Source organism: Thalassophryne amazonica, chromosome 23, assembly GCF_902500255.1.
Source record: "Thalassophryne amazonica chromosome 23, fThaAma1.1, whole genome shotgun sequence".
NCBI classification, from domain to species: domain Eukaryota; kingdom Metazoa; phylum Chordata; class Actinopteri; order Batrachoidiformes; family Batrachoididae; genus Thalassophryne; species Thalassophryne amazonica.
In genome coordinates this window covers 27,625,242-27,643,616 of record NC_047125.1, presented here as the reverse complement: position 1 = coordinate 27,643,616, position 18,375 = coordinate 27,625,242, and the positions used below count along the sequence as shown (strand labels likewise).

The 18,375-nt window shown below is 41.4% G+C and overlaps 1 protein-coding gene and 1 long non-coding RNA gene across 4 annotated transcripts in view; one reads left to right on the top strand and one right to left on the bottom strand.

The window, feature by feature from the left end:
* Nucleotides 1-3,515, top strand: part of LOC117505509 — a 10,860-nt gene extending 7,345 nt beyond the window's left edge. Inside the window, exon 2 of the long non-coding RNA XR_004559094.1 lies at nt 3,330-3,515. This is a non-coding gene — a long non-coding RNA (uncharacterized LOC117505509). The remainder of the gene's footprint in view (nt 1-3,329) is intronic.
* Nucleotides 1-18,375, bottom strand: part of LOC117505466 (type II inositol 3,4-bisphosphate 4-phosphatase-like) — a 23,230-nt gene extending 4,855 nt beyond the window's left edge. For all 3 annotated transcript variants that reach the window (XR_004559086.1, XM_034165129.1, XM_034165130.1), the window contains exons 1-14: nt 18,216-18,375; nt 15,500-15,590; nt 13,742-13,811; nt 12,793-12,940; nt 12,343-12,473; nt 11,966-12,073; nt 8,841-8,949; nt 7,627-7,792; nt 3,968-4,147; nt 3,730-3,874; nt 3,317-3,528; nt 1,607-1,730; nt 1,254-1,380; nt 1,033-1,173 (exon numbers count right to left, since the gene is read on the bottom strand). Coding sequence is in view for 2 of the 3 variants with exons in the window: in XM_034165129.1 (XP_034021020.1) it covers nt 1,033-1,173; nt 1,254-1,380; nt 1,607-1,730; nt 3,317-3,528; nt 3,730-3,874; nt 3,968-4,147; nt 7,627-7,792; nt 8,841-8,949; nt 11,966-12,073; nt 12,343-12,473; nt 12,793-12,940; nt 13,742-13,811; nt 15,500-15,586 (1,748 nt within the window). In the remaining variant the exon portion in view is untranslated. The remainder of the gene's footprint in view (nt 1-1,032; nt 1,174-1,253; nt 1,381-1,606; nt 1,731-3,316; nt 3,529-3,729; nt 3,875-3,967; nt 4,148-7,626; nt 7,793-8,840; nt 8,950-11,965; nt 12,074-12,342; nt 12,474-12,792; nt 12,941-13,741; nt 13,812-15,499; nt 15,591-18,215) is intronic.

Genomic DNA, 18,375 nt, shown 5'->3' with positions numbered 1-18,375 from the left:
AGGTAAGTTGGACAAGGTGTACCAACCTGATCCCTCTGAGCTAGCTCCTATACTTGGGTTGCCTATCTGGTCCCTTTGACTCTGTATTCAGGTGAACCGCCCGTTCCCTCTGTCTTGTTCCCAGACATTAGGGACATTACAGACATTCTATGTTGTTCTTCAGAACCTGATCCGATATGTATCACTGGACGTTCCATACGTATCATGGTATCAATGTATTTATGTGCTTAATCCTGCGTCTATAAATGTATACATAAACTGTAGTCTTTGGTGTGTAACCCAGCTATTTAGTACTACTGCTTAATATGTGTTCTATTAGTATTCTCTTTTGCACAATTTCACCTTTACCCTATGATATCCCAAACTGACTTCACAGTCTGCATGTCTGTTTGATAAGATTACCAAACCCAAGACCTATAATCTTTTTCATATTTTTTTCTTCCCTCAGCGTAACTGGCTGGCTGACGCGTTCTGATTTTAAAGCTAGAACCCCAAACAGACCCAGTTATGTCCTAGCTTAGATAATGTTTAAAAAAGATATTGCTGTATGTAGAAAATGAAATCAAGAGAGTTTCTTTAATACAGCCCATCAATTCTACATACTGCAGAATTGTAATAAAAGCAAGTAATATGAAATAAACATTTTAGCTGTTAAAAAATATTTTTTTATTGTTATATGCGAAAATGTCTGTCTCTCCTTAACACTAAGGGGGTTGTTCCATCCCCTCGCTCTTTTGGCTACACACCTGCACAGTCGGTGTGAGCAGGAAGAAAACGCGATGAGAAGAAAACTCTTGCATTCATGTGGAAAGCGCTACCTGGTTGACAGGTAAGACTGTTTTATCACATGCGCCATCCACCAGTAACAGATTTTGTGCATATTTGAAAGAAAACATTTTGAAAACTCACCATGTGTGTGCTGCTGTTTTTTGCTGTGTCAGCATCATGTTACCATCTTACCTCTCCATTGCTTGACTATTTCCTGAGTCACACACTCTGGTTTCAGTCTGAAAGTCCTACAAAAATATGTACCTTTCAGCCAGACTCTGCTGCTGGTTGATGCCGATATTAAAGAGAACAGGGTGAACGCGTATCAAACAGCCGTCTTTCAGCTCTTGTGATAGTGATCCAAAGGTCTCTGGGGGCAACGGGACCTGGACGACCAAGCTGCCCCTGGATGGAAATGAACAATCACCATGGCGACAACTTTGTGTATTCACATGTACTGATGGGTTTGAGTGTTTATATCTCACCAGGATCCACTGAGCTTGAGCAGAAGGTCATCTGGTTGTTCCGTTTTAGCCTCGATGACTGTAAACGTGACTCCACTCAGGTCAGCCACGGCAACCACCATGTCCTCCAGCATTCCCACCTCATCACCTAACAAAAGACAAAATCACATTTTCCCCATCAATTTATATAATGACATCCATAAATACAGTCAGAGAGAATTGAAACTATTATATCTTATGGCAGATTTAAGTCTTATTTCTCAGCTGTGAGATAAGTCTTGTTAATTACGGTTGGTTTTATTAAAGCTGGTAAAAATTGTCTTCTTTAAATTGCCTCATTGTGCTTTCATCTCCAAACCTGTTCCATACCGTACCGTACGTGCTGAGCAGGCCTTCAAACTGAGCCAGGATTCCTACAGTCTGAAGCTGCTGCAGAAACTCAGGATCCTCCAGATGTCCAGACAGCTTCAACACGAAACCACAAACTAGCGCTGAGAGCTGAATAAGGGGAAGAGAGTCAGAGAAACATGAGGAGAGGATGACAGAGATCCTCCCAACATCTGACATGTATTGTCAAGATAGGTAATAATATCCATGGGCATGAAGACCGTAAGGACAACTACAATCTGATATTTAACTCCAGTGACCTTGACCTTCACCAAAAGTACTGACGTCTGGTTGACTTTGAGAGGGCAATTCTGGAATCCACCTAAATGTATGCCACATTTGTCCCAAATGGGATTGAAAATCAAATTCCTTGACTGTTTCCAAAACAACATGGTATATAACGGTACGGGGTCATCGTTGTTTAATTTTTTGGTTTAAAAATTATCCACACATTTTCTACTGGGGACATGCCAGCACTCCACGCAGGCCAGTCCAGTATCCGTACCATCTTCTTCTGCAGCCATGCCTTTGTAATGTGTGCAGAATGTGGTTTTGCATTGCCACAGTGAAAAATACATGGACTTCCCTGGAAAAGATGTCATCTTGAAGGCAGCACATATTACTGTAAAATCTCAAACTACATGAATGCTGCCATCACAGAAGCCTAAATTACTTTTGTAAGGGCATTAACACAACCCCAATCCGTGACAGGCCATGGCTTTTGGACTAACTGGTGATAACAGTTGCAACAGTCCTTTTCACCTCTGGTTTGGAGCATAAAGCATCCATTTCTTCCAAAGAAGATCTGGAATATTGACTCATCTGAACACAGTACGCATTTCCACTGTGTTGGCATGGAGTGGAGTCTAACCCAAATGCTTCTGAGCCCAGATAAGTCAACGCCACATCTGGATGAGGTTAAAGTAAAGTTTTCAGTGGCATTTGTAACTTTAACTCTGTATTGTAGGGCTTAGATGTTTCCCCAAGTATCCCCTTGCCTGTGTGGTTATATCAGCTATTGATGAATGATGGCTCTAGATGCAGTGTTGTCAGAGGAATTGGAGATCCTCGCCCTTTACGCACTGAAATTCCTCCAGATTCCTTGAATGATTTAATGATATTGTGTACTGTAGAGGGAGAATGATGCAAATCCCTTCGAATCTTTCTTTGAGGAATATTATTTTTAAACATTTCTATAATTTTCTCATGCATTTGTTGCCAAAATAGCGATCCTCTGCCCATATTTGCTCCTCAAAGACTCAACTTTTCATGGATACTGCTTTTGTAACAAATCATCAGTCACCTGTTGACATCACCTGTTTGAAATAACAATTATTGAATACACACACACACACACACACATATATATATATATATATATATATATATATATATATATATATATATATATATATATATATATCATTACTAGCATTAATTGACCCATGGTCTAACATTTTTGGGCAGTGTTTCATATCTCAAATGCAGAAAAAGATGAATATTAACAAATTAAATGAAGCTGGTCACACAAAATCATGGAATATCTTTCTTCATACTGCCTGCAAAGAAACCAAAGTCAAAGTAAATGTAAAAATAATAGTGTTTTTTATATTTTATTTGTATTTTCCAAACCATCTCAACATTTGTGGTTGTATTCATGTTTGCACATTATCTGTCTCTCTGTGTATTTCGCTCACCGCCTGGCTGAAGACGGCGTGCCGTCGCTGGACCAGCTGAGGAGGCCCCTGGTCAACGGTTGCAGATGCTGCCCTCTGCAGGAGCACAAATGCTGCTGCAGTCCGGGCTTTCTCCATCGCTTCACGCACACAGTCCCTAAGAGTGACCACCAGGGGCAGCAGCTGCTCCTGCCAAGAATAGGTAGAAGAAGAAGAAGAAGAAGACGGGGAGGCTGGAAGAAGAGAGAAAATGCAAAGTTCATAACTCTAAAGAAAAAGAGCAGCTTTGGGAGCTGTGAGCTGCCACACGTGACTTCAGATCATTCCAACAATTTGAGCACATGCGATGAAACCAAGCGAAAGATCTGAATTACTGATTCATTGTTAACTTGGTTGTCACCAGCAGGGGGCACAATCATGAGAGACCAGCGCACCAGTGTTCTGAGAGTTTGTGTCCTCTGTCGTTTCCTGCTGCACCGATGATGTCATCTCCTGAGGGTGGGCCCGTCGCCCCTGCAGCCGCTCGACCATTTCGACGATGCAGTCGAGGCTCTTGGTGACGTTGGACAGCGTCCTGTCCTGTAGATGAACAAAAACACTCATAACAACACCATCAACACCACAAAACAGCCTGCAAGGAAAGGAAATGTGATCTCACAAACATTAACTTGCCCACTCCTCCTCACTGCACTCCACATCAGGCTGGCTCGTGTCCTGGTACGTCTGTCCTTCCTGACTGGCAATCGAATCATCACACAGCATCCTGTTGCTGGGGGCGGAACTTTGGTTGTGTATTGTAAGCAGGGTCCGGCTTACCAGCTCATCTTGGAGTGCATGAGCAAACTGCTCTATCTGTGAGGTTTGGGGGGAGCAGAAGAGATTATCCAAATTATAGAAAATCCAAATTATAGCTTTCCTACATTACGTAGATCTGCATTATTGTGGATTGGCCTGCACGTGGAAGTTAAAGCTACAGTGTGGAGGATTTTGGGGCGTTTATTAGCATAAATGTAGCGTGATGTCCAAGTATTCAGATCACCTGCATTCATAACCATCTGTTCATTCATCTATAATTAGGTGCAACAGCTAATCAATGTGTTTTCCTGATCTTAAAGTGACTCTTTTATATCAACCTGGCAATGGGCTCCCCCTAGTGGAGGCTGCCATGTTGACACAGCAGCAAATAAGGGACAACCTTCCTCCGTCTTTCGCATTTTGAACCATACAGTTTGGTTATGGCAAAGGTGCATGAATCCCTGTCGCAAAAGAAGCCGAAACATGAAGGGAAACAAAATGATGAGCGGTGACAGCATAATACAATCTGCAACCTCACCACTAGATGGCGGTAAATCCTACACAATGAAGCTTTAAGATTTGGCCTGAAATGTTCCTTGACACCCACAGCCAATTTGGATTCATCAAATGACCCAACCTGCAGGATAGGCTCCAGCACCCTGTGACCCTTAATAGAGTCTATTTTCAGAAAAGTAGACTGTCCAAGGCATTATCTGTTAAAAGCTGACAACAGAGAGATTATTATGTATTTTGACCTGCTGAATTCAAAAATTCCTGTTGGCAAGTTGGATCTTTACTCCTTCACCCCTTAATTTGCATAAACCAACATGGCTGCCCAGTTTATCAAATTTCCCACAAGTTTGCTTGTATTTGCTCTAGAAAAGAAAATCAAGCTTTTATTTCCATGTATTTTGACCTGCTGAATTAAAAAACATTCAGTGGGCAAGCTGTATCTCTACTCATTCACCCCTAGTTTGCATAGAAAAATATGGCTGCCTGTTTTTTTTTTATATTATTATTATTATATTTTGCACAAGTTTGCTTGTGCAAACTAAGGCTCCGCAGTAAGGCGAGTACTGCAGGCCACAGTTCCACTTCCTGCTGACTGGCAGGGATTTCTGTCAGCACCCGAGAACAAGGCAGACCTGTGCAGGTTGTTGACAACAACTTTAGTTGAGCAGGCCCGACAGGACACGGTTGTTTTTGGTGCTGGTGGTTGTCAGGATGAAACAACTGTGCTGTCAAACAACAATGCTGTGAACCTTGAACCCCTGAAAGCCCTCCATGAAGAGGCTGATAACACGGCTTGAGCTTCATTGTGTGAACTCCAACACCAAGGTCATTGTTGTGTCTGCCAGAGACACCGTTGTCCTACTCTTGCCGATGGCACACTATCAGAAGATGGGAGGCAAGACTGTTTTCATGAAGGCAGGTACTGACAAGAAGCCAAAATACACCTCAGTCAAAGATGTCATCCAAGCCAATGCCCTGAGTGATGAAGCTGTTAAGCTGTTGCTGCCTTTATATGCACTCACTGGAAGTGATTCAACTTCCTACTTTGCTGGACACTGTAAGAAGACAGCTCTAGAAGTATTCTGTGAAATCACTTGTTGCAGCAGCAAGAGTCATACAGTATTAAAGAAAAAAGAAATATTTACATTAAAGAAAGGTGACTAAGGTATAGTGTGATGTTTGCTGGTGGGTGCATAAATACAGATGTGAGAAGATTATGTGACAAAAGAATATAAGTGAGTATAAGTATGTATACCTATGATAAAATTATTGCACAGGATAAATTGCACAGATGTGCATGTAATAAAGCACAAAAGGCGGGGGTAGACATAGTTAATAGTGCAAAATCAGCAGGTGGTTATGGTGCAGAATACATTTGGAGGTATTAAATAGTCAGACTGCATGTTGTGTGGGCCGCTGAAGAGGAGGTACTGCTGGCCCACCACCACCAGAGGGCGCCCTGTCTGGAGTGCGGGCTCCAGGCACCAGAGGGCGCTGCCGCCTCACAGGAGCAGCCGGGGTGACAGCTGTCACTTATCGCCTACGACAGCTGTCACCAATCATCTGATCAGCAGGGGTATATCAGCAGGATGACATCTCCACCTCTTTGCCGAGATATCGCTCTACCTAGAAGGTACCGTACTCAGCCGACTGTGTTCTTTGACATTAACCCTTTGTTACTTTTGTGCGTTAAATAGCAGACATTCTTCCAACGAGAGGTGGAGGTGGTTTTCCCGCCATACGGGTTGCTGGGTGCAAACGCACCCACATTTAACTGTTTTTGTTCCTCGCCAGTAGTACCAGATCCGACACGCGGAGGCAGTGGCCACCTGGGAGTTCGGGACTTGGCGGCTCCAGTATTCCCGGGGTTCGGTGGCGGAGGAAATCGTGTGGTTCCGGTTCTGCTTTGGACAGACGTCTCTTATCTTCGAGCCTGCCCACGTGACACATTTTTGTGAATTGACTTCTTTGTCTATTGTTGTAATCCGTTGTGTTTGTTGTGCTTATTCACAACAGTAAAGTGTTGTTATTTGACTTCCTCCATTGTCCGTTCATTTGCGCCCCCTGTTGTGGGTCCGTGTTCCTACACTTTCACAACACTGCAGTTGGAATAAATGACCTGCGGAGGTGTTCTGTTTTACACCGAGTGGAAATAAACACTTGTGTTTGTTAAAATGTTTCTAGCAATATAAATGTTGTTTGATAAATGTAAATTGTATTACATATTGTGTTGTGTATAACATAGTTTAATGTTCATGTTAGATTCATAAGAATATTGATATTTGTTTGTCACACACAATGTTAGATTCATATGTACACGTTTCCCTCATATTTTAAGCTTTGAGAAATGTGTATATTTATCCTAGAAAGGTGTTTCATTACAAACTATCAATAGACTTAGATTTGTTTTAATTTCCTACTACTTAACAAGGTTGGGTAGGATTACTTTGAAATGTAATCCAAAAGTAATCAGATTACAAGTAATCCAAATGTACGTACATACATACATGTAATCCAGATGTATTCTTTCAAAGTAATCCTGCCCAACCTTGCTACTTAAGGCCTTAAAATGAAAACATCTTAATCAGTCAGTTGGGAAAATATAATTAATTCTATGTGATTTTCATATAACTGGAGGCATAACAGTGTTGAAAATACTAATCTTGATTATACAAATTGGGAATAAAGGATGTTAATCTCACCAAAATACATGACATTTTTCATTTTATTTCTGGAACACATACAGGCAGACTAATAAATAAATAACGTGGGTGGTCTTGACGTTTTATGCAAATTAGGGGGTGAAGGGGTAAAGATACAGTCTGGCAACAGGAATTTTTGAATTCAGCAAGTCAAAATACATTAGAATCAATCTGTTGTCTGCTTTTAACAGAAAATGCCTAACATTCTTTATCCAGGCCCCTTTTTTCTGAAAACAGAACCCAACTATTAACCGGACTAAGTTGGGTTTAAAACACTGAATGAACGGGTAAGACTGCGATGAGAATTTCTGCTCTCCTCACCTGTTGAGACAAGCTGTCCAGCACCTGCTGCAGCCGCTCAGCGTCCAGCTCCAGAGACACGTCCAGGAGCTCCTCAGCGAGCCCGAACACCAGAGGCTGCAGCTGGGTCACGCTGGCCAGCAGCTCCCTGCACCTGCAGCCCTCATCCTGGGAGTAAGACGGCGAGCTGAGGAAGAGATTAATAGGTCACTTCAGCTCAGACTGTGCTGATGTGGAACTGTGCAATTCCAGAACCCAACTCCAACTGCGTGCCATCGCATGTGGCCATCGGAATGAAAAACCATCATTTTCTCATTTGTGTTTTCTATTTTTCATTTTACAGTCATGACTTGCAATCTGATGACCTCCAACAAGTGACAATGATTTCAGCTCCCATTTGTGTGCTAATCCTGAAAGAGTTCAGATTATGGAGATTAACCGTAAGATGATGACATTAAGGGATGAATACAGCGGAAGCAGCTATGGATAGAAATTATATGGAGCCACAAAACACAGAAAGAAAAAAGAATTCATGAACGGGTAAGCCAGCCTGTGGTCAACCAACCACAAACCCAGTTTGCTAACAAGAGTTCCCCATAAAACCACAACAATCAATGCTTTTTCCTTTCTGGAAACCTGAAGCCGACGTTTCCTCTGCCAAAGTCTGCCGTGAAGCTGCAATAGACAAAAAGTGTTTCCAGTCACAGCAACTGAAGATGGCAGCTCCCTTCAGGCTCATCATGGGCATCTTGGTGGCTTCCCTCACTACTTCTGCTCCGTGCACCCTCTGTGTTCAATGTATTCCAGACAGATTTACTACACTGTCAGAACTCTTTGTACTAATGACATATTTATTTAACTGAACCCCAAGACACTTTCAGTAGCTTTAAAATGTTCTTGGGTCCATCCTCTGACTTACTGTGTCTAAAGAAGAGGGAGTCTTGCAGAATCCATTATTTTGGGTTTCATATTTTTGATTAAATCACATATCGTAGTGAGATTAAAGAGTGTAATGTTAAAAATGACAGTAGAAATAACTTTTTAAAATAATGTAAAAAAAGAAGCCTGTTTTGGATGTTAACCCTGAATAATAACTCTTATTATTATAGGTCTGGTATTACTGATTGTTGGAGGCGATGGTACATCTCAACCAAAATTTGACCAACATCCTTTTTCAGTTTTTTCAGTTTGGTGTGAAATAAAAAGACACCAGCTGTGTTTTCAGTGTGGCAGACCTGTCTGTGGGGTTTGTATATTTGCTGAGCAGTCGCTTCAGTCCGCCATGTTTGAAGGCCTGGTAGTGATCAGCCGGAGCACCAAACGTTATCACGTTGTACCAAACACCTGGACAGAGCACGGAGTCAACAGAGATTAAAAGCAAACAAACAAATGGAGTAAATAAAAGTTACATGGTAACACAGCAGCAAAAAAATCAAGAAACAAAATGGAACAGGAGAAACGTACTGCATGGTCCAGATTATTACATACACATTGGTGTGATTTATATACACCGAAAAATATCACATATTACTTATTTATTAGTCGAAATACTGGTAGAAGTAGACATAGTACAACTCCTGGCAAAAATTATGGAATCACCGGCCAGTTGTTTAATTTTGTAGAAAAAAAGCAGATCACAGACATGACACAAAACTAAAGTCATTTCAAATGGTAACTTTCTGGCTTTAAGAAACACTACAAGAAATCAAGAAAAAAAAATTGTGGCAGTCAGTAACGGTTACTTTTTTAGACCAAGCAGAGGGAAAAAAATATGGACTCACTCAATTCTGAGGAATAAATTATGGAATCACCCTGTAAATTTTCACCCCCAAAACTAACACCTGCATCAAATCAGATCTGCTCGTTAGTCTGCATCTAAAAGGAGTGATCACACCTTGGAGAGCTGTTGCACCAAGTGGACTGACATGAATCATGGCTCCAACACGAGAGATGTCAATTGAAACAAAGGAGAGGATTATCAAACTCTTAAAAGAGGGTAAATCATCAAGCAGTGTTGCAAAAGATGTTGGTTGTTCAGTCAGCTGTGTCTACACTCTGGACCAAATACAAACAACATGGGAAGGTTGTTAAAGGCAAACATACTGGTAGACCATGGAAGACATCAAAGCGTCAAGACAGAAAACTTAAAACAATATGTCTCAAAAATCGAAAATGCACAACAAAATAAATGAGGAACGAATGGGAGGAAACTGGAGTCAACATCTGTGACCGAACTGTAAGAATCTGCCTAAAGAAAATGGGATTTACATACAGAAAAGCTAAACGAAAGCCATCTTTAACACCTAAACAGAAAAAAACAAGGTTACAATGGGCTAAGGAAAAGCAATCGTGGATTGTGGATGACTGGATGAAAGTCATATTCAGTGATGAATCTCGAATCTGCATTGGGCAAGGTGATGATGCTGGAACTTTTGTTTGGTGCCGTTCCAATGAGATTTATAAAGATGACTGCCTGAAGAGAACATGTAAATTTCCACAGTCATTCAATCAATCAACTTTTTTCTTATATAGCGCCAAATCACAACAAACAGTTGCCCCAAGGCGCTCCATATTGTAAGGCAAGGCCATACAATAATTATGAAAAACCCCAACGGTCAAAACGACCCCCTATGAGCAAGCACTTGGCCACAGTGGGAAGGAAAAACTCCCTTTTAACAGGAAGAAACCTCCAGCAGAACCAGGCTCAGGGAAGGGCAGTCTTCTGCTGAGACTGGTTGGGGCTGAGGGAAAAAAAACCCAGGAAAAAGACATGCCGTGAAGGGAGGCAGAGATCGATCACTAATGATTAAATGCAGAGTGATGCATACGGAGCAAAAAGAGAAAGAAACAGTGCATCATGGGAACCCCCCACAATCTACGTCTAAAGCAGCATAACCAAGGGATGGTCCAGGGTCACCCGATCCAGCCCTAACTATAAGCCTTAGCGAAAAGGAAAGTTTTAAGCCTAATCTTAAAAGTAGAGAGGGTATCTCTCTCCCTGATCTGAATTGGGAGCTGGTTCCACAGGAGAGGAGCCTGAAAGCTGAAGGCTCTGCCTCCCATTCTACTCTTACAAACCCTAGGAACTACAAGTAAGCCCGCAGTCTGAGAGCGAAGCGCTCTAATGGGGTAATATGGTACTACGAGGTCCCTAAGATAAGATGGGACCTGATTATTCATTGATGATATGGGGCTGTATGTCACGTACAGGCACTGGGGAGATGGCTGTCATTACATCATCAATAAATGCACAAGTTTACGTTGATATTTTGGACACTTTTCTTATTCCATCAATTGAAAGGATGTTTGGGGATGATGAAATCATTTTTCAAGATGATAATGCATCTTGCCATACAGCAAAAACTGTGAAAACATTCCTTGCAAAAAGACACATAGGGTCAATGTCATGGCCTGCAAATAGTCCGGATCTTAATCCAACTGAAAATCTTTGGTGGAAGTTGAAGAAAATGGTCCATGACAAGGCTCCAACCTGCAAAGCTGATCTGGCAACAGCAATCAGAGAAAGTTGGAGCCAGATTGATGAAGAGTACTGTTTGTCACTCATTAAGTCCATGCCTCAGAGACTGCAAGCTGTTATAAAAGCCAGAGGTGGTGCAACAAAATACTAGTGATGTGTTGGAGCATTCTTTTGTTTTTCATGATTCCATAATTTTTTCCTCAGAATTGAGTGTTTCAGAATTAAAGCTCTAAACAAAATAAATTCCAGTAATAAAAGTATTTAATATCTGCCCTCTACTCTGGAAAATATGTTCGAAGGGCATTTTGCAGACTACAAACTCTTGACAAGGACATTTTATGGTCACATCAACATTTTGGCAGGAAAAGTTTCCACACACATTTCAATTCATTTGTGTGAAAGGGGAAATATTCCTTTGAGGAAACGTGACACTAAAATGTGACCTCAACATGAATTCTGATGTCAGGATACTACTGACCTTTGACCCAGAGAAAGGTTAAGTGTGCAGAGTGGAACTGTGTTATTAGTGAAGTTTTTATAAAAGTATTGTAAAGCCAGAGCACATTCTGATGAATATCCTCGAAAACTCCAACTGGATGCCATTAAGGTGCTTAAATGTCTAAAATGCACGTTAATAATCCGACTAAATTGGGAAAACGCCACGTCTTGATTAGATTCATCCTTACTACCAATATGAACTCATTCAGGTTAAAGTCATCAGAAAATGCTGTTTACATGGATTATTGTCATAAAATTATCTTATCAAGACAGTTTTGAGCACAAGTAACACGTTTTATAAATATGTGTTATACATTAAAATCTGCTAAAAAAAAAAGTGTTTCTCGCCAAACGTTTGATCGGGTTTTGTAAAAAATGAGGAACCTGTGCAGTCTGGACTGGTGACCTCCATCCTCTGTGAGTGCAGGTTGGTAGGAATAAACTGAAGGTGGCTGTCTGACCGACTGCTGCTGGGTTTGAAACACGATGATGCTGTTTGAAAATAAAATAAATAAATAAATAAAGTAATAGTAACTAGAGAACACATCTATCTGAAGCACATTTTCCTGACAAACAGCAATAGATTTTGAGTTTTTAATGAAAATCACGCAGACTGCTTCATTTTCTATGCAACAATAAAAATCGATGTATTCCAAACACATGACACATACTTCTTGAGAAATCTGAAATTGATGCTGGTTTTTAGGGGCAACCAAAAAAAAAAAAAACTTGGGTGTTGTGGCACTTTAAGTCCCTCCCACCTGAGAGGTTATTGAGCTTCGCTAGCATTTCCTGATAACAGTCAATCAAGCCGCTACAGTGACTGATGACATCATGTCGGAGCCCTTCCCAGTAGGGTGAAAGGTCACCGAGGTCCTTCACCTCCTGGATTCTGGAGATAAAAAGATAAGAGCGTAGTCAGTCAGTCTGCCTCTGCACAGAAAGTTCTGGATGAATGAATGAAGGGATGGTAACTCAAATATTCAGTATTGTTTGATAAATGACCATAAACTATATAATCTGTTTTTGTTGTGCAGAATTTCATAAAATAAGACAACAGGCACAATTTTGGAAAATGTTTTGTTATTTTAAATCCACCAAACCAACAATTATCTTCTTTCTTGTCAAGCACATGCAGGAAAGGATTGTAAAAACATGTATTACATATGTGACAATCATATATAGCATATAGCCATAAGGAAAGCGTGCACCTGCTTGCGTGCTCATCCAAGAGCATGTTCAGCAGGCGTTTGGGTAACGAGAAAGACAACGGCGTCTCCGACATCTGCTCCTTAACCAGCAGCCACCTGTGATCCTCCGTCTGAAACCGGTACACCTTACACACCTGTGCACACAACACTACACAAACACAAACACACACAAACGCCATCGTCACAAAGCTTTAGGACCGCCTCCTGGTTTACGCCATGTTTGTGTATTTTGTAACTTTACAGCAGAAGTGGCATAATTTCCCAAAAAAGTTCCACTTTGGACTCAACGTTCCAAACAAAAGTCTTGGTTTTTGGGAATCCTTTTGCTCAGCCTCTTTGTACTTTTTGTTTACTCTGGTTGTCTTCATCTTATATTTAATTTTACCTTTATTTAACAAGGTTAGTCCCATTGAGACTGAGACCTCTGTTGTAAGGGAGACCTGGACCGTTATAAAGTTTCCAATTCACTGAACATGCATGTCTTTAAATGTGGGAGGAAACCGGAGCACCCGGAGGAATCCCACGCAAACACGGGGAGAACATGCAAACTCCACACAGAAAGGTGGGAATCAAACCCATGACCTTCTTGCTGTGAGGCAACAGCACTAACCACTACGCTACCGTGCATATTAATTGTTGTGGGAACATGCAAAAGTGGTGGAAACCCAGAATGAAGCAAATACTAATTCACATTGTTATGTATGCAAATGAGGAAACGTGCAATAAGTTCAGTATCGGCTGTGTCCCAACTCAGGGGCTGCATCCTTCTCAGGCTGCATTCATTGGTCGCATACGTCATAAGTGGCATATGCGACCAATCACTTTTGGGATCCATATGTGCAAATGCAAAGAAGTAATCTTCATGGACTGCAGCCTTCGAAGGATGCAGCCTCTGAATCGGGACACAGCCATGAGAAAAAGTAAAATAAATAAATAAATAAATATTCACCAGTTCTCATCATCGGACTGTTTTCTTTGTCCTGGAGGGAGCCATGAAAACAGTCACACAGCTCAGTAGCCTGGAGACAGAAAATAAGATGGTTAAAAAGCAGAAAACAACATCTCACTCACTTCTTCCTTAAAAAGCCACTTTAAAATACTCATACCTGTCACATAATTACAAAAAAGTTTCAGTAAATTTAATGTTTGGTGTGAGATTTTCCACAGAAAATAAGAAGACGTATGTATAGGAAGCAGAAGCTAATGATTAGGCAACAACTTAGGATCGTACATGAGGTAGTAAACAATTTTGCAACAGTGGTGGTATACGAGGTCTGTCCAAAAAGTATCGGACCTTTTTATTTTTTGCAAAAACCATATGGATTTGAATCACGTGTGATTGCATCAGACAAGCTTGGACCTTCGTGTGCATGTGTGAGTTTTTTCACGCCTGTCGGTTGCGTCATTCGCCTGTGAGCAGGCTTTGTGTGAGCAGTGGTCCACCCCTCTCGTCGGATTTTTATTGCGAATAAATGTCTGAACGATTTGGAGCTTTGCTGCATCAAATTTTTCCGGAAACTGTGAGAGACCTCCAGCTGGACACCATTCGGAAAATTTAGATGGCTTTCAGCGACGATTTTATGGGGATTACACAGATTAAGGAGTGCTCCAGCCGGTTTAAAGACCGCCCACAGCGTCTGAGAGCGCGGAGCGCTCCGAGCGCCGATCGACAGGCTCAAACCCCGCTGAAACAACCAGATCATTTCCAGCGTGAAGGCTTTGTTGATCCGGGACGTCATCTGACTTTCACAAAAAAGGCAGAAGGCGTGGACATCAGCACTTTTTCGGCACATTCTACTGTTACAGGAGTTTTTTTCATGGAAAGAGAAGCGGATGATTGCGCCACCGCAATCAGTCACTCACACGACTGAAAAGCAACTGGAAGCCATCTGAAAGCCATCTGAAAGCCGTCCTGTGAGACCAACACGGAGGTGGTTTTGTTCCGCGCCATGAGTGGCACGGTGGTGCAATCATCCGCTTCTCTTTCCATGAAAAAAACTCCTGTAACAGTAGAATGTGCTGAAAAAGTGCTGATGTCCACACCTTCTGCCTTTTTTGTGAAAGTCAGACGACGTCCCGGATCAACAAAGCCTTCACGTTGGAAATGATCTGGCTGTTTCAGCGGGGTTTGAGCCTGTCAATCGGCGCTCGGAGCGCTCCGCGTTCTCAGACGCTGTGGGCGGTCTTTAAACCGGCTGGAGCACTCCTTAATCTGTGTAATCCCCATAAAATCATCGCTGAAAGCCATCTAAATTTTTCCGAATGGTGTCCAGCTGGAGGTCTCTCACAGTTTCTGGAAAAATTTGATGCAGCAAAGTTCCCAATCGTTCAGACATTTATTCGCAATAAAAATCCGACGAGAGGGGTGGACCACTGCTCACACAAAGCCTGCTCACAGGCGAATGACGCAACCGACAGGCGTGAAAAAACTCACACATGCACACGAAGGTTCAAGCTTGTCTGATGCAATCACACGTGATTCAAATCCATATGGTTTTTGCAAAAAATAAAAAGGTCTGATACTTTTTGGACAGACCTCGTATACCACCCCGGCTGAGGATCATCTGCAGCTTGACTTTATTTTATTTTATGCATTGTTCAGTACTCAGTGTAGTGACAAAAAAATCTGTGGAATGTGACTTTTCTGAGCTTTGTGCACAAACTCGGCCACATCAGTAAAGTAAAAACAGGATGTCTCCTCTGTTACCTTGTTCTGGGGAGTTTGATCTTCATTATCACCCTCTATCTGTAAGCCTGACTCCTGCACCTCCCCGGGTTTGCTCACTGTGTCCATGGTCCTTAAAGAGAAAACAATAACAATTTTTTCCCCCCGAGAAAAATTAGGATTATGTGTATGACACCAAGATCAAACTTTGTCAGGCAATAGTGAGTGCCAGTTTGCACCTCACTTTCAAATATGAGAGAGATTTGGGCATGTTTGATTAAGATACAATGTAAAATATATTAAAATGTGTTTTCCATGTTAAATTTAAATCTCCACAAAATCTGTAATCTGGATCTGATCCGGATCAAACTTTGTTAGTCGATACAAGACACCATCCTACATACAGCTCAAATATGAAAGAAATTTGATCTTTTCTGACAGAGTTATGAATTTTTTTAATATTCATTCAATGTTAAAGATAGGGATTTTTCCAATTTTCCAAGTTTTTTCCAGATTTTACCCTTGACCCATGACCTTGAACAATGAATCACTTGTTGCCTATCAGGATATGAATCTTCAGTAAAAATTTTACAACAATATATGAAGAATTGTGAGCTCCAGGATATTCACAAACAGACAAACAGGATTGAAAACTAACTAGAAGGGCACTCGGTCGAGTGCATTCCTCCGCCACGCCAGATATCAATATCGAAGCATGTGGATTCACAAAAGGGCAAAATAATCCATTATGCTATATTCCAGAGTTTAATCCGGATCATCACCAAATTTTAATCAATTAATCCTGGACATACGAGGTCTATTAGATAAGAAACCAACATTTTTATTTTTTTTAACTATATGGATTTGAATGACGTGCGATTACACCAATCATGCTTGAACTCTCGTGCGCATGCATGAGTTTTTTCACGCGTGTCGGTGACGTCATTTCCCTGTGGGCAGGCCTTAAGTGAGATGTGGTCCCGCCCTCTCGGCTGAATTCCTTTGTTTCACACGCTGCTCGAGACGGCGCGCGTTGCTTTATCAAAATTTTTTCTGGACCTGTGAGGGATATCCGAGTGGACAATAGTCGAGAAATTAAGCTGGTTTTCGGTGAAAAGTTTAACGGCGGATGAGAGATTATGGGGTGTTTCTGTCGCTGTAAGGACTTCCCACGGAGCGGACGTCGCGCAGTGCTTCCAGGCGCCGTCGTCGGCCTGTTTCAAGCTGAAAACATCCTAATTTAAGGCTTAATTCACCCAGGACGTTGTGAGAGAACAGAGAAGATTCAGAAGAGGCCGGCATAAGGACTTTATGCGGACATTCTACTGTTTAAGGACATTTTTTAATGAAATTAAACAATCTGTGTGCGCCGCGACAGGAAAAACACCTCCGTGTTGAAAACCATTTGTAAAATTCAAGCGGCTTTTGATGGCTTTCAACAAGTGAGTAACTGAGAAATTGTTTAACAGCTTGGGCATGTTCCAACTTGCCCGTTAAGGTTTCCAACGGAGGTGTTTTTTCTGTCGCGACCCCCCGCGGTTGGGTCCGGCCCGACATGCGACTCTGCCTGCACGTTCTTTCATTACAAAATGTCCGTTAACAATGGAATGTCCGAATAAACTCCTCATGCCGACTTCTTCTGAAAGTTCTCTGTTCTCTGACGACTTACTGGGTCAACAGAGCCTGAAATGTGGAAGTTTTCAACTTGAAATGGCGAGACACTGCTGCCTCGAAGCGCAGATCGCCGTCAGGCACCGTGGGCCGTCCTTACGGCGACACTACCAGACCAAAATCTCTCATCAGCCATTAAAATTTTTACCGAAAACCAGCTGAATTTATCGAATGGTGTCCACTCAGTTGTGCCTTACAGTTTTGAAAAAATTTTGATCAAACAAAGCAGCAGTCTCTGACCCATTCCTAAACAATTAAAAAATCGACGAGAGGGTGGGCGACTCCTCACTCAAAGACTGCCCACAGGCGAATGACGTAACCGACAGGCGTGAAAAAACTCTTGCATGCCCACGAGGGTTCAAGCATGTCTGATGTAATCACACGTGATTCAAATCCATATGGTTTTTGAAAAAAATAATAAGGTCGGATACTTTTCTAATAGACCTCGTATTTCCCATCATTCCACCAAATTTGGTTCAGATGTGTTCAAAACGTTTTGAGTTATCTTGTTAACAGGCAAACAGACAAATAGACAAAAGCCGGTGAAAACATAACCTAATAACGTAATAATAGTAATAATAATAATATTAATAATAATAACAATAAACTGTTTTTTGGAAAGTTTTCTGTCCTCGTCCTCAGATAACACATTTTGAAAATACAATTTTGTCAATTTTGATGGGCCAAACCGGATGCTTTTGTTTTGGAAACTGGCTGCCACTTCTGAAAGGATGCTGCACACTTCTGGAATTGGATCAAGGCTGTAAAATGATGCATCTCTGTTGCCCAGTGATCTTAAACAATTAAACAATTTAAATTAAATTTGTTGTTTTTAGATGTTACAGCAGACAGATTACAAAACAAAAGCCAACCTCACTGGTCTTTACTGCTGAGGAAATATCAAAAATAAATGATCAAGACAAAGCCATCAAGAAACATATATAATTTAAAGAGGAAAAAAAAACAAAACAAAAAAAACAACTTCCATAAAAAAATAAATAACCTGGGAAAACAACGGTCAAAGTTAAGTCGGTTATGTGAACAAAGAAGGCTGTCAAATAAGAATATTTGTAGTGGTTAAACTTACCTGACAGGTCGGTGAAGGTTTAGTTTATTAAAACATAAAGACAACAAGCTATTAAAAAGACGAAATTAACAACATGCTAACACTGAGGGCTAAAGCTGAGAAATCAGACGTTAAGTGACTCAACGCAGCGTCATTCTCTCTCTTTCTCCCCCCCATGTCT